Below are 12,570 nucleotides of genomic sequence, written 5' to 3'. Positions count from 1 at the left end.
AGGAAGAAGTCGGTGCCTCAGCGGGCTCTGGGAAAGGCAGGTGCACAACAAACCAGCGTGTGGACGAGGCTGCTTGGGAAACTGCAACTTCTCACCCAGCCTGCGTGTACGCGCACGCTGCGAATGACACGGAGGCAGCTGCATCCTCACTGCAGAGGGGTCCTGAAGTCCCTCCTGTGTGCACCAGCTGCAAACTGCTCCACCAACACCACTTCAGCTCTGAGATGCTGCAGTAAACCGTACCTAGAGAAGGCAGGGGCCAAGCTCCAAGTGTCCACACCAGAAATATCAAGGGTGGAGATACTCAACAAGTGATTCTGAAGCCACTTGGGCACTGAACGCACTCCACTGATTAGGGCTGGAGCCTTCGCTATAGCCAGTTACAGCAAGGTCTGTCATCGGGCCGTCCTGGTTGACCCACAGGCGCTCCAGGAACACACAGGGGCAGCGTAAGGAACCTCCAAAACTTTCCAGACAAGAAAGATCCATCTTGACATTGAGAACACAAAGTTCAGACCCCGTGTTAGAGATGTGAGGTTTGGGAAAGAAAACTGGGAAGTTAGCATTGTGAACAAGATAAAACTTAGATGCTTCTTAGAAGGAAACGGCTGGCACCTAACAGGCCACCAAAAAATACAGTGCAAGGCAGGTGATGACCTGACCATAAGGACCTGGACTTTTCCTACTTCTTACACAGGGGGAAGGGCAACTGGAAAAGCTACCTGAGAGGTTCAAAGCGCAGGGTTGTCAGCATGCGACACCTGGTTTAATCCCATCAGGGTACTGGGCTCCTGAGAAAGCAAACACTTAAGCGAGTCCTTAAGACAGCTGAAAAACAGGGAGGAAAAGGAAAGCAAGACCTGATGCACTGGCAGAGACTAGCCAGGTGACAAGAAACCAAAGGACTTACCCAGCTAAGGAAGGGTCTTACCTTCAGCTCACACCAATCACACAGAGCAGCTGGGAATGATGGGGAAACAGATGCACAGGCAGCAGAAACAAAATGTTTGGTACAGCTACTGAACAGCAGCATTTTAGGATTGTCCTGCTGTTTACAGGGAAATCTCCCTGTGGAGGAGAGCAGGGTTCTGTGGTGGCAGCAAGTCTCCAGCCCCACACCACAAGGCAGACTGCTGAGAAACAGGAATGGCACAGATGGCCCAACCTCTTCGATACGGATGTAGGAAAACCTGCAGTTATCTCGGAGGACACAGGGAAGCAAGACAGATGGAGCCTTCCATGTCTCATCTTTATCTGTATAGAAATTAGGACATTACAGCATGGATGGGTGGACAGATGGGTGGGGAAAAACTGGTTGCATGGTTAGGCTCAGAGTGGTTGTTAATGGGTCATTCTGTACCCGATGGCCAGTGACAGATGGAGCATCACAGACATCAAGTTTGCAGTTAACACCAGAATGGGGGAATGGTCAATACCCACAAGGGCAGGGCTGCCATCCAGAGGCACCTCGACCGGCTGGAGGAATAGGCCAGCAGGACCCCCATGAAATTGAAGAAGTACAAATGGGAAGTCCCACATCTGGGAAAGAAGCAGCTTTGGCAATGACACAGACCGGGGAGCAGCTCAGCAGAAAAGGCCCTGGAGGTCTTGGTAGAGCCACAGGGACAGTGACTTTTGCAAGAGCAGAGGGTATCTCCTTCCCTCTTGCACACTTGTTAATGAAGACCCCATCAAAACACTTCTCATCAGCTGGATGTCAAACCCCAGCATGACACAGGAAGGCTGTTTCACATGGTCTGTCTACACCAGCTGTGGATCATCATTCTGATGAAGTTCAGCTTGCAAAGGTAAATGATTTCACTCCCAAGTCAAATGCTGTGGTTTGCATGCTCAGAGAGGGACATGATCATTCACAGAATTTGAAAGGTCTTCTCTTTTGCAATCACTCTGTCAACCTGGCATTAAGGAAAGGGAAAAGAGAAACCCAAAATACTGCAGTTGAACAGCAGCTAGCACTTAATACTTTCATAAAAACTGCAAGAAAGCATAGACAAGCTGACCCGGAGGACTTTGAGCTATCAGCAGTCCCATGCAAGAGGAAGACCGAAGCAGTGAGGGTGGGTAACCTTATCACAATATAGAAAAGCACCTCTTGAAGCACAAGACCTACAGACAAGTCTTCACCCTCCTAAGAGACAAAATGTTGCCTCATTGCCTCATGTTGCCATCCTGAACTTAAACTTACGAAGACAGGATTTCAGCTCCCTGGGATCCAGCACAAACCGCTGGTGGGAGGGAAGGACACGACTGACAGGGAGGACAGCCACCACTCAAGGTGTTTGCACAACTGCCTACCCATGTGCCTGTCCACACGTTCTAGTCCTCCGCTGGGCACCTTTCTGTTGTTTAAATAGGATGGTGGGTTCACCACATCAACAACAGCAACTGCCGGTTTTCACCGTCCCGGCTTGAGTGCCTGTCCTTCCCATCGCAGGCTCCTGACCCACGGCACGCTCCAGCGGCCAACACCCAAAGTCCAGTCAGTCAGCACCTCAAGGCACATGGGAGGTTTGAGAGACAACTAGTGCTTTGGCAGCACTTCCTTTCTGATCAATGATACTGCTAAAGCAGCCGGAAGAAAAAAAGAAAGGAAGAAAAAAATAAAAAACCCACCCAACTTGCTTTTCATTCAGTGCATTTTGAGTATGCAATATCCTACGTGAAAAACGACGACTCCATCTTTTTGTGAGAAGAACATACTTGGATGAGGCTGCGGAGCTTTGGGAAGGACTGCATCTGCACAGGGGAGTCTCTTAGACAATTTATGGATGAAAAGCTGGCTAAGAGTGATTAAAGACAGATGTAGGTACAAACCTGGCTAAGGAAAACGGAGAGATGCAGATTGCCAAAAACTGGGAAGATACTCTGGGAAAACTCTCACCCTAAACCCACCCTGCTCTTGCACCCCTCCCTGACGCCTGCTACCAGCCGCAAAGAAGCGAGACTGCTCCAGGCACTCCTGCCCCACGGCACAAGCCACGAGTGGGGGTCAGGCCCCTGGGCAGCAGGAGGAACTCAAGGCAGGGAGAAGTGGCACACCGCCCCAGGCAATGAGCACGTTGATTTGCCTCAGGGAAGATAACCAAGCAGATTACACCTTCTAAACCCTCTAAATTACTCACTGCTATCTTGAGTCATCTCAGGCCACTGACACCAAGCTATCTGATTAACACTAGCAATCAAATTAACAGGAGGCATGTGCAGTAAACTGGCTAAATAGCCGTGCGGCAGCAGAGGTATTTACGTGAGCTCCCAGCAGCCACAGAACTGCTGGGGTAGTGCGTGCTCCCTCGTACAGGCTCGGCTCTCCTCTGCCGCGCTGGAACTCAGTCGTAGAAGGGCAGCACCCCATTACCACATCCACGCGAAGACGATACGTGAGAAAGCACCAGACTTTGCAGCAGACAGTGACTTAATGACACAGTGAAGTCTCGAGCAAGCAATCCAAGCCAGGAGTCAGAATTTCTCTTTGAAAGCTGGGAACTGAAGGGAGCACATCACACTCCTATCAAATTCTGTTTGGATTTGCCAGTAAACAAACAGATTGGATTACCAACCACAGCCTTCATTCTCCAGAACAGAAACTTCCAATTAGTTGCACTACTTCAAAAGGGAAGAGACAAACACTGTTTCTCCCTCATTACGACCCACTAGGGCTCTGCAGGACACGAGCAAAATCAGAGCAGGAGCCATTTGCCTCCCTCCGCCACCCGCTACACCACTCCATGTCCTGCAAATGCCCAAAGCAACATAAGATTGCCCTTTCTCCATCTCTTGATTCCAGAAGTTCAGCTCCTCTCAAAAAGGAGGCAGCAGTTTCTTGCAAGCAGCCCTTCCTTCCCTGGAAATAAATGTTTCCACATTAAATCAGAGAGCAGTCAGATGGGGATATCCTCAATCCCCAGAGCAAAGCTCCCCAGAGAGCAGCAGTCTCCGAGCAAAGCAAGCCTTGCCCCATCAAGCCCTTTCACAACGCACCTCAGGAGGTGGGAGATAACACAGAGCAGAGCGAAGGAGGTCTGAGCCAAGGTGGATTCCCAGAGAACAGGTCTGCCCACCAAGGGCTGAGCTCAGGCATCCTTCAGCATTTGCTGTGGTTAGTGAGGTCACACCAGCCACTCGGAGCAGCGCTGCGGTGGCACTCGTGCTCACGTGTGGGAGCACCCCACGGGAGCCAGTCACCCCACGCTCCCCGGCTCATCGTGAAGAGAAGGAGCTTCCCCTTCTCTGCAGGCAGGCACCCGCACTTCATCACACAAATGACACTCCCAGCTACAACCAGACAATCATCACCTAATAAGCGAATTAACTGCATGGTGTAGACCTCAAGTCCCTGCACATGATAAAATACCAGACTGCCTATAAGGATGCTCAGTTTGACCTTCAGGGCCCTTTTTCCTCTCGGCATCCAAGCCAACAGGTAGCACAACTTGTAAGCAACCTGGTCTCAGTCTTAATAAAGACATTACTTCTAAACAAGACTATAAGCTATGTATTCATTTCCTGAAACTATGTAAGCATTTTTAGTTCCCCACATCATACACACAAGTGATTCATAAGTGATTATGTCCACACGGCTGCCTGAATCCTATATACAATCATGGTAAGTACACACACGAGTTCTACGTACTCTTTTTAGGACAGTATGCTTAATTTGCATTAAAATATACTTAAAAATTAGATGAAATATCCTCATGCAGAACAGAGCACCACTGCAGCAGCTTGCAGCAGGGGGTTCATGGAGAACCACAGCCGGTTCACTGTGGCTGCCAGCAAGCGGTCAGGTCAGAGAGCATTTCAGCTGCCCGGTGTACTCGTGGCACGCACGCTACGCAGGGATTTGGTGCCTTTTCAGTAAGGTCAGTCCCTCGGGATACACAAGGCTCACCAGACATACCCACTTCTGCATGGGAGGCAATGCTGGCGTAGCACGACCCGGCGTGGCAGATTTCCAGCACGTGCAGAGCATCTGCCCAGCAACTCCCTGCCTGCCTCCCCCAGGACGGCAGCAGCACACATGCCACGAAAGCGACCGCGTCTGTAATAAGGCTCCTTTCTCACAGGGGCCACGCATGATGTTCGCAGGGACTGTATGACACCATTGTGGTCACGCTTGAGACTCCGTGGCCTAAAGCTGCTATAAACAACATTGAAGGAGAAGCGAGAAAAAGCGTTCTAAAGGGCTAATAATTAGCCAGCTCATCTGCAGCTACCCGAGCTAGTATATGAGTAAGACGCTGACAGATACTCTCCACTCTCAAGGGACACCTGAAGATTAGTATTAGCTGGACATTGAGTCACAACGTTTCTGAAAGGTCCTCAGGCAAATGACTGTGCTTCAGTAAGAGCACAGACAGAACGGCTATTCCAAGTTCAAAAACTTTGAAAGAGAAGGGCAAAGCAGACCTTGGATGCAAAGAGACCTCCTGCATCACAGACTACAGCCTGCAGGCAGTCACCTCCCATGATTTGCAAACATATGGAAGGAGTCACACTGCAAAATGACCGAGTTCCACCTGTGCTAGCCAGAATATTTACCTGAAAGCTATTCCAGAGTTTCACTCCTCTTGTGGCTAGAGGTCTTCTAACTTGCAGTTTAAGTTTATTAACAGCAAGTTTAGGTGCATTCATTTCTGTGGCAACACTGTCCTTTATTCCTAAGGATTCCGCTCCTTCTTTAACATTTACTGCAACTTTTCTACAGACAGCAATAACTTCCCCTTTCCACCTTCATTACACATAACCAGACAAGCCAAGCTCTTTCAGTCTCCCACCATAAGATACCACCTTGACAGACCTTTCCACACGTACCACATGTTCTCTTTCCTCCCTCCTGCTCCAGCAATTAAGCCAGTGTCAGAATAGACATCCTAAATCAATGGGTTTGTTCCATTAAGCTTTATCCCACATGTACCCAAGACACATTGCAGAGGCTGCCCTCGTTGGGGGCCATGAGGAGCTCTGTGGGAGGGATGGGGCTCGGGGGTCCGGAGGTCGCTGCCTCACCTGGAATGCCGTCTGGCTGTTGTAGTTGCGAATCTCTTTGCTCGCACCGCGGAAGAGGAGAACCCGAGCGCAGCTCTCCTGTGAAAGAAAGCAAGGGGGAGAGGGGAAGAAACCAATTAGCACTGCAGAGCAGTGACAATGAAGCAGCAAACCACGTAGTTTCATTGCATTCAGAAAGCCTCCTTTGGCAACAGCAAGGAAGGATGCTCAACCCCTAGAACTGGTCACCCCCAACCCCAAGCTAACCAAGTCCACCCACCTGCCCGCAGCTCCGGAGCACTGGCACCAGGGCCATGCCCGAACACCAGCCCACGAGCACAGCCACGGGCAGAGTGGCCACCACACGTTCCCAGGTATTGCTATTTCCTAAAGCGGTTTTGTTTTGAATGCTTTGTGCTTCTAAATTATGCTAATTCAACATGTGTATGAGCCCCTGTACTCTTTAATGCTGCTCTACCCACCCACCCCAGTGGGCAGGGTACAAGAGTCCTCGATGCGCAGAAAGTGCCTACCACCTACCAAACCACAAATCAGCCTCAATGTACCACTGGCTACTGCAAAACATAACAGTATTCCATTTTTAAAGCATGGACACCTCAGAAACTGAAAATTCCCTTTATAATCAGAACATGTAATACAACATATAAAATCTCTAGGAAGAAACAAAACCTACAGAGGAAATCCTTAGATACTGACCTCCACATCGCAGAAAGAGAGCAGTGCATGGGCAAGATCAGACAGGGCTCTTCCACCACCCTCGATTTTCCTGAACTGAGGTTAGTGACCACACAGCAGATGATAAAACAGAAACAGTGCCCTATGTTGCCTGGCCAGTCTTCTTCCAAATTCAATGATTTGCAGTAAGAATGTAGATCCATTTGTGAGAAGACCAGGACCCCAGTCCACATGCCTTCTCCAGAGCAGGGTTAAAGCCCCAGGACGTGCCCAACGAGCCCTGTTTGCGGCAGGTGCCCGCCTCAAATTAAATGTGAGCACCTGGGCCAAATTAGCACTCTCCACCCAGGCAAACTGCTCCCTCCCAACCAGCACTGGGGGCTTGCGGGGAAGTAGGAATAGGAGCCAGAGGAAAAGCTACAGAACATGTTAGGCAGCAAATCAGCAAAAATATCTTGGGAATGGGAACAGCTTAAACCATGGACTCTTCTCTGGCCACCTGCCTCTTGAGAAATCCAAAATCAGTCTGGTGCCACAAACAGAAAGAGCCTCATCCCAGGACAGCCTGTGGATGCAACTCAGAAGAACCCTTCTGCGTCTGGGAACAGTAACGGCAATGAGAATGTGCCCTAGCCCAATGGTGTGCTCTCTCTCAGGCAGGCTGGTGCCCCATCTACACCTTCTTGTTCTCATGCTCCAAACCACACAGATGTACCTGGTTATAGAGAGCACAAATATGAAGAGCAGTGTTTCCTGAGGCATTCTGTGCAGTCATATCAGCGCCATAGAAGAGAAGATGCTCCAGGTGCTGAACATGGCCATAGCGACATGCCTGCTCGAAACGCAAAACGGAAAAAAGAAATAGAAAAAGAAAATCAGGGAGCAGCAGGAAGATGATAAATCCCGTAACATCCTCTGCTGGATTCATCCATGCTAGAAAAGTTGAATCAGGCTGGACCTGTAACCTGAAAAATCCCATTAACATGCATGCAGACACACTGCTGCTCCTTTACAGCAACACACACCTGAATACTCATCAGACAAATTACCTCTAGATGAATTGCAAATTTTGGATCAGCACCATGCTAGTACCCGGGCCTCCTCCAGACTGTTTGCTATCTCAGTATCATTATCTGGTGAAAAGAAGCCCTGAAGGACAAGCAGGCAAAGAGGAGGACAACAGCCCCACATCTCTAGTTAACTGGTGTGGTATTTTCCTCTATGTTCGGTCCGTCCTGGGACCAGCAGTCCTCAAAGATCTGCCAGGCAATGTAGGATGGAGGCAGAAAGGAGGACAGTCGTATCCAGTAAAACGAGAACACAAACACAGATCTCTTGTTTCTTCATTCTCATCCGTAGCTGTGCCAGTACTCGTCCACTTTGCAGGGGGCTGACAGCTGAGTGCTTCGGGAGGCCACGGGCCCAAAGACAACCTGCCCTCCCAATGGTCCAAGACAAGGGGACTCCAGGCAGAGCCCGCACATCCTCCCTTCTCCCAAAGGTTCTTGGTTTTGAAGCACAAAGCTGGCTCAGGTCCCCTAACCCCTAGCCCATGTCTTCCCTACGCCAAATCCACTTGTCAGGGACAGGATACCCCAGGTGTCGGACCAAGATCCCAAAGCACTATCCTATTAGCCAGTCATAACCCGGGAGGATCACAGAATCACAGAATCATTAAGGTTGGAAAAGACCTGTAGGATCATCAAGTCCAACCATCGACCCAACCCCACCGTGCCCGCTAAGCCATGTCCCGCAGTGCCACGTCTACACGTTTTTTTGTGTACATCCCAGGCACTTTTGTGTACATCCCAGACACTACTGACCGAGGGCAGAAGAAAACAGCCTGAGCATTGGCCTGGGATGGGAGCCAGAGCTGGCACACCACGTTCAAGTCCTCCACGCAAGAGCCTGGCCCCCTGTCCCAGCCACCCTGCCTGTGGCACCCAAGGGGATGGGACACCCCCCTCCACTGGCAGCAGGACAGCGGTCACCCCGGCCGGATCCCATCCCGCCATCCATCCCACCTGGTGGATCTCCTGCCAGCCGTTCTCGTCCACGCAGCCGAGCCGGGCGTAGTCGTGCAGCAGGAGCTCGCAGCAGTAGGGATCCCCCCCCACCATGGCACTGTGGTACAGGGGCGTCAGCCCCCGGCTGTCCTTGTAGTCCGGGGAGGCACCGAGGTCCAACAGCGTCTGCAAGACAAGCAGCTGCTTTGCTCTGCAGCTTTGGGCGGCCACGCAGTAGGAAAACCTGCCCTGCAGCGGGTCGGGGAATGCTCTGGCCACGGCAGCAGGCAGTGCTCACCCCATCTTCCCCCCAAGGCTCACGTTATCAGTGCCATGCTTTTGTCATGGGCTGTGCTCCCCAACAGCAACTCAAGAGATGCTTTGGCCCAGGGAGGGCACAACCCTGCCAGTGGCCTGGACGGTGCTGGGGCACAGGGCAGAGGGGATGGGGACCCCCCACAGCGGCTCCCCCAGACTCACCAGCAGCGCCGCATGGTTGCGGCACCGGACGGCCTTGTGAAGAGCTGTCATTCCCTCCCGTGTCCGGAAATCCAGGTGCGCTCCCCCGTTGCGCAGTGCTTTGATCATCTCGGCGCTGAGCTCCAGCTGTGCGGCCGCGGTCAGGGGACACTCTGCAGAGCCCCGGGAGAAAGACGGGTGAGAACCGCGGGGGCACGCACCCCCTTGATGGGCACCGCGGCACCACCGGCCTCTCGATCAGACACGTCTCCTGCCTGGGCTCCAGCGACGCAGGGTGCTCCCCACTCCCCTCGAGGTTGCTGCACCAAACCCCACGTCTGCTCCCAGCCCCGCTCAGGCACCAGCGGTTTTCTCAAACACCGTGCATGCACGGGCTGAGCAGGCTAGAGGCTGTCCATCGGGTTCTTTTGGGAGTGGATGAGAGCCTCGCAGAGGAGAGGGGGAAGGAAAGCGCTGACAGTTTAACGAAGGGCAGGAATGCTGTTGCTCGCTCTTACGGTGCCGGAAAGCACACATCTAGACACACCATTTATACAAAGGGGAGAAGGGGGAGAAAATCAGTATCTTCATTCAGTTTCTCCCTGCAGCAAGACATGGAGAAGGCGCTGCTGTTTCGGGGGCAGAGGCACAGCTTTGCACCCCAGCACCACCACCAGCATCCACAGAGCTGTCCCGGGCTCCTCTGCACACGGCTGTCCCGCAGCCGGTCCTCACCGCCTCACGTCACCAGCAGCAAGCTCCAAACGTGAAACACTCACCCCAAACGGGAGGAAGGCCCCCGCATCTGTGCGACCCCCCCTCGCCTCTGAGGACCCTGGCTTGTCACACAGCGGAGCTTGCACCAGCTTGCACGTCCCAGCTCCAACCAGGATCAGTCCCCACTCCCAGGACCGGCCCCCAGCCGCCCTCTGCTTCTGTTTTTTGGGTGGAAGCAGGAGCCCTGACACACATCTGTTGCTCTCTATCGGCACATGCAGCTCCAAAATGCGGAAAGGCGCCTCTGTGCCGGACGGGCAAAGCCTCTTCCGACAGGAGCTGCTACACCCTTCCCTCAAGGGCCAGATTTCAGCGTCCAACCGTCGGCCGAACGCTACCTTGACAGGTTCGCAAACCAGAAGTACAGCTTGCCTCCCTGCACCTGCAGGTCCCCACCGCGGTCCTCGCATGGAGAAGCGTGGAGGAGCCCTCCTTGGGCGGGGGCCACGCTGCTGACACAGGATGGGGGTTTCTGTCCTACCCTGACGGTGTTAGGGAGATCTGGGCTGCAAGAGGACCGTGCTCACCTATCCGCGGGCTGATTTGATAGCACAAAGAAGGAAGAAAAATGTCCTTTGATATGAAATGAGTACAGTCTCCTTAAGAGACAGAACGTTTTTCTGAACATTTTGATTATAATGAAATAAATTTGTTTTCTTCAGAGTGCAACAGTAGGGAAAAAAAAGGTACGCCTTCTTTCTCAAACAAATCCCCAGGTCTTTCCATTCAAATCCCCCACACCACAAATGGAGCAATGTGGACACCAGCTGAAACAAGATGCCATCGACTAGAAATACAGCTGTGTATTATTTAGAAAGGTACCTAATTTGCACATAAATTAAAATGTCTCAATTTAGTAGAAATAACTATTTAAATGCGAATAATAAAATGGTTTGAGATACAAATAAAAAAGAATACAAATATTAATTTCAAAGCATTGCTATTAGCCAGATTTTTAAAGGAGATAGGTAGAGGTCAGGCAAGGTTCTGTGGCTTTGCTAAAACTCTCCAGGTTTTGTGCTGCAAGACACCAAATTAAAAAATGAAGATTACTGAAGACTGTTGTCAAGACAATTAAAGATGGGTTCACCAATAAGAGGAATCACCAGTAAATGAGAATGTTACAGCTGGGTCTTCTAAGGACCCGTCCTCAGCTCAAAACTGTCAATCATTTTTAACAACAACCTGGAAGAAAACAGGCAATAATCTCTAAGAAATTTCACACACACACAACGTTGTTACACATGGCAAAGTCAATGGTACAATGAATAAAGTTGCCTGATGCATCCACTGCCCAATGTCAAACTTCAGCAGAGGACAGGTGCGATGCTTTACAGCTAGAAAATAAGGATGCATTTTAAGCATGAAGGTAATCACCACTGTAACAACATAGGCATCATGTAGGAATGTAATGGTGTCCACACGACTAGCAACGTCACCCGAGAAAAAGCAATGGAAATAGTTCCTGAGCTCCGCAGTGGCTGTGAAGGTAAGGGTTTGGTGGGGGGTTATTAGTAATGCTCTACAACGCTGCTCACCCCAGGTGCAGCCACCGGGAGAGAGCAGTGCCAGAGGCCGCAAGGGACGCGGTGGAAGACGCCACCACTTGTCGCGACTAACAGACGGCTGCGCTGCTGACGTGGTGCCGGGGGACGTTCTCGGAAGGCCTTGGTGGTGTCCGCAGGGACATCGCTGTGGTTTCTGTGGTTCAGAAGAGCTGGGCGGCTGCAGTGGAACCACAGTCCGCTCTTCCACTGAAGCAGGATGGGGATGGGAAGTCCTAATTCACACACCCACCGCGCACCCAGGGAGATGAAGAGCAGGTGACCGTGGGTGAGCTCCGGGGGCAGAAGAGCCCTTCTCGTCTTCTCCACCAACACCAGCACCACCCGCTGTGCAGCTCCCCGGCTCTCGTACCCCAGCTCTTTAGCCAGGGCCACCTCCAGCCGAAGGTGAAGGGAAGCCAGAGAGGAGAGTCTAGCGAAGTTATGGGTTTTTAAGGACCATAACTTATCTGCCGTGCCAAATACCATTGCTTTAATTTCTGTTGTTATCACCGACTTTCAGTTACTGCTTTTTCACCGTAATTTCTATAAAATCTCTTCCTTATTTATGATTATTTTTAATTCTTTTGAGAGCACATATTTGGCCCTTGCAGTGTGATAAGACCTCAGACTGCTACAAACTTCAGGTCGTGCATATGAACCGAAGTATCCTCATCAGCACCTGCTCCAGGCATCTACTTCCATTTCCACATGAGTTAAATTACCAGTCTTTTTTCAGTATCAGATGAAATGAGACAAACTTTTCAAAGAGGCAAAAGACACAGAAAACAAGGCTTCAAATCTTCCTTTAGTCTCAGTTATTAATATGCCAAATTCAATTGAAAAAATCTATCACATCATCTTGAATCCCAAAGACTGAGAGAGGTCCAAATAGGGCATTTCAAGATGCACTGAATGAACTGCAGCTACCAATTTGTTCACTAAATCTAATCTAATCACTATCTAATCTAGGATTTTAGTGATTACACTCTGCTAATTCCTGGAAACGTGCGTATCCAAATATATGCTTAAAGTAATTAACTAGTAAGTGCTCAAGATCTATCGCAGCAAACGAGAACCAG

The 12,570-nt window shown here is 50.8% G+C and overlaps 1 protein-coding gene across 1 annotated transcript in view; it reads right to left on the bottom strand.

Moving 5' to 3' along the window:
* Positions 1-12,570, bottom strand: part of SHANK3 (SH3 and multiple ankyrin repeat domains 3) — a 358,709-nt gene that overhangs the window by 271,458 nt on the left and 74,681 nt on the right. The window contains exons 6-9 of the mRNA XM_059816355.1: positions 9,189-9,340; positions 8,727-8,894; positions 7,418-7,534; positions 6,028-6,105 (exon numbers count right to left, since the gene is read on the bottom strand). Coding sequence (XP_059672338.1) covers positions 6,028-6,105; positions 7,418-7,534; positions 8,727-8,894; positions 9,189-9,340 — 515 coding nt within the window. The remainder of the gene's footprint in view (positions 1-6,027; positions 6,106-7,417; positions 7,535-8,726; positions 8,895-9,188; positions 9,341-12,570) is intronic.

This window comes from Gavia stellata, chromosome 4, assembly GCF_030936135.1.
Source record: "Gavia stellata isolate bGavSte3 chromosome 4, bGavSte3.hap2, whole genome shotgun sequence".
In the NCBI taxonomy this organism is placed as follows: Eukaryota; Metazoa; Chordata; class Aves; order Gaviiformes; family Gaviidae; genus Gavia; species Gavia stellata.
Note: the sequence above shows the minus strand (reverse complement) of the source record. Positions and strands in the feature narration are given on the sequence as shown.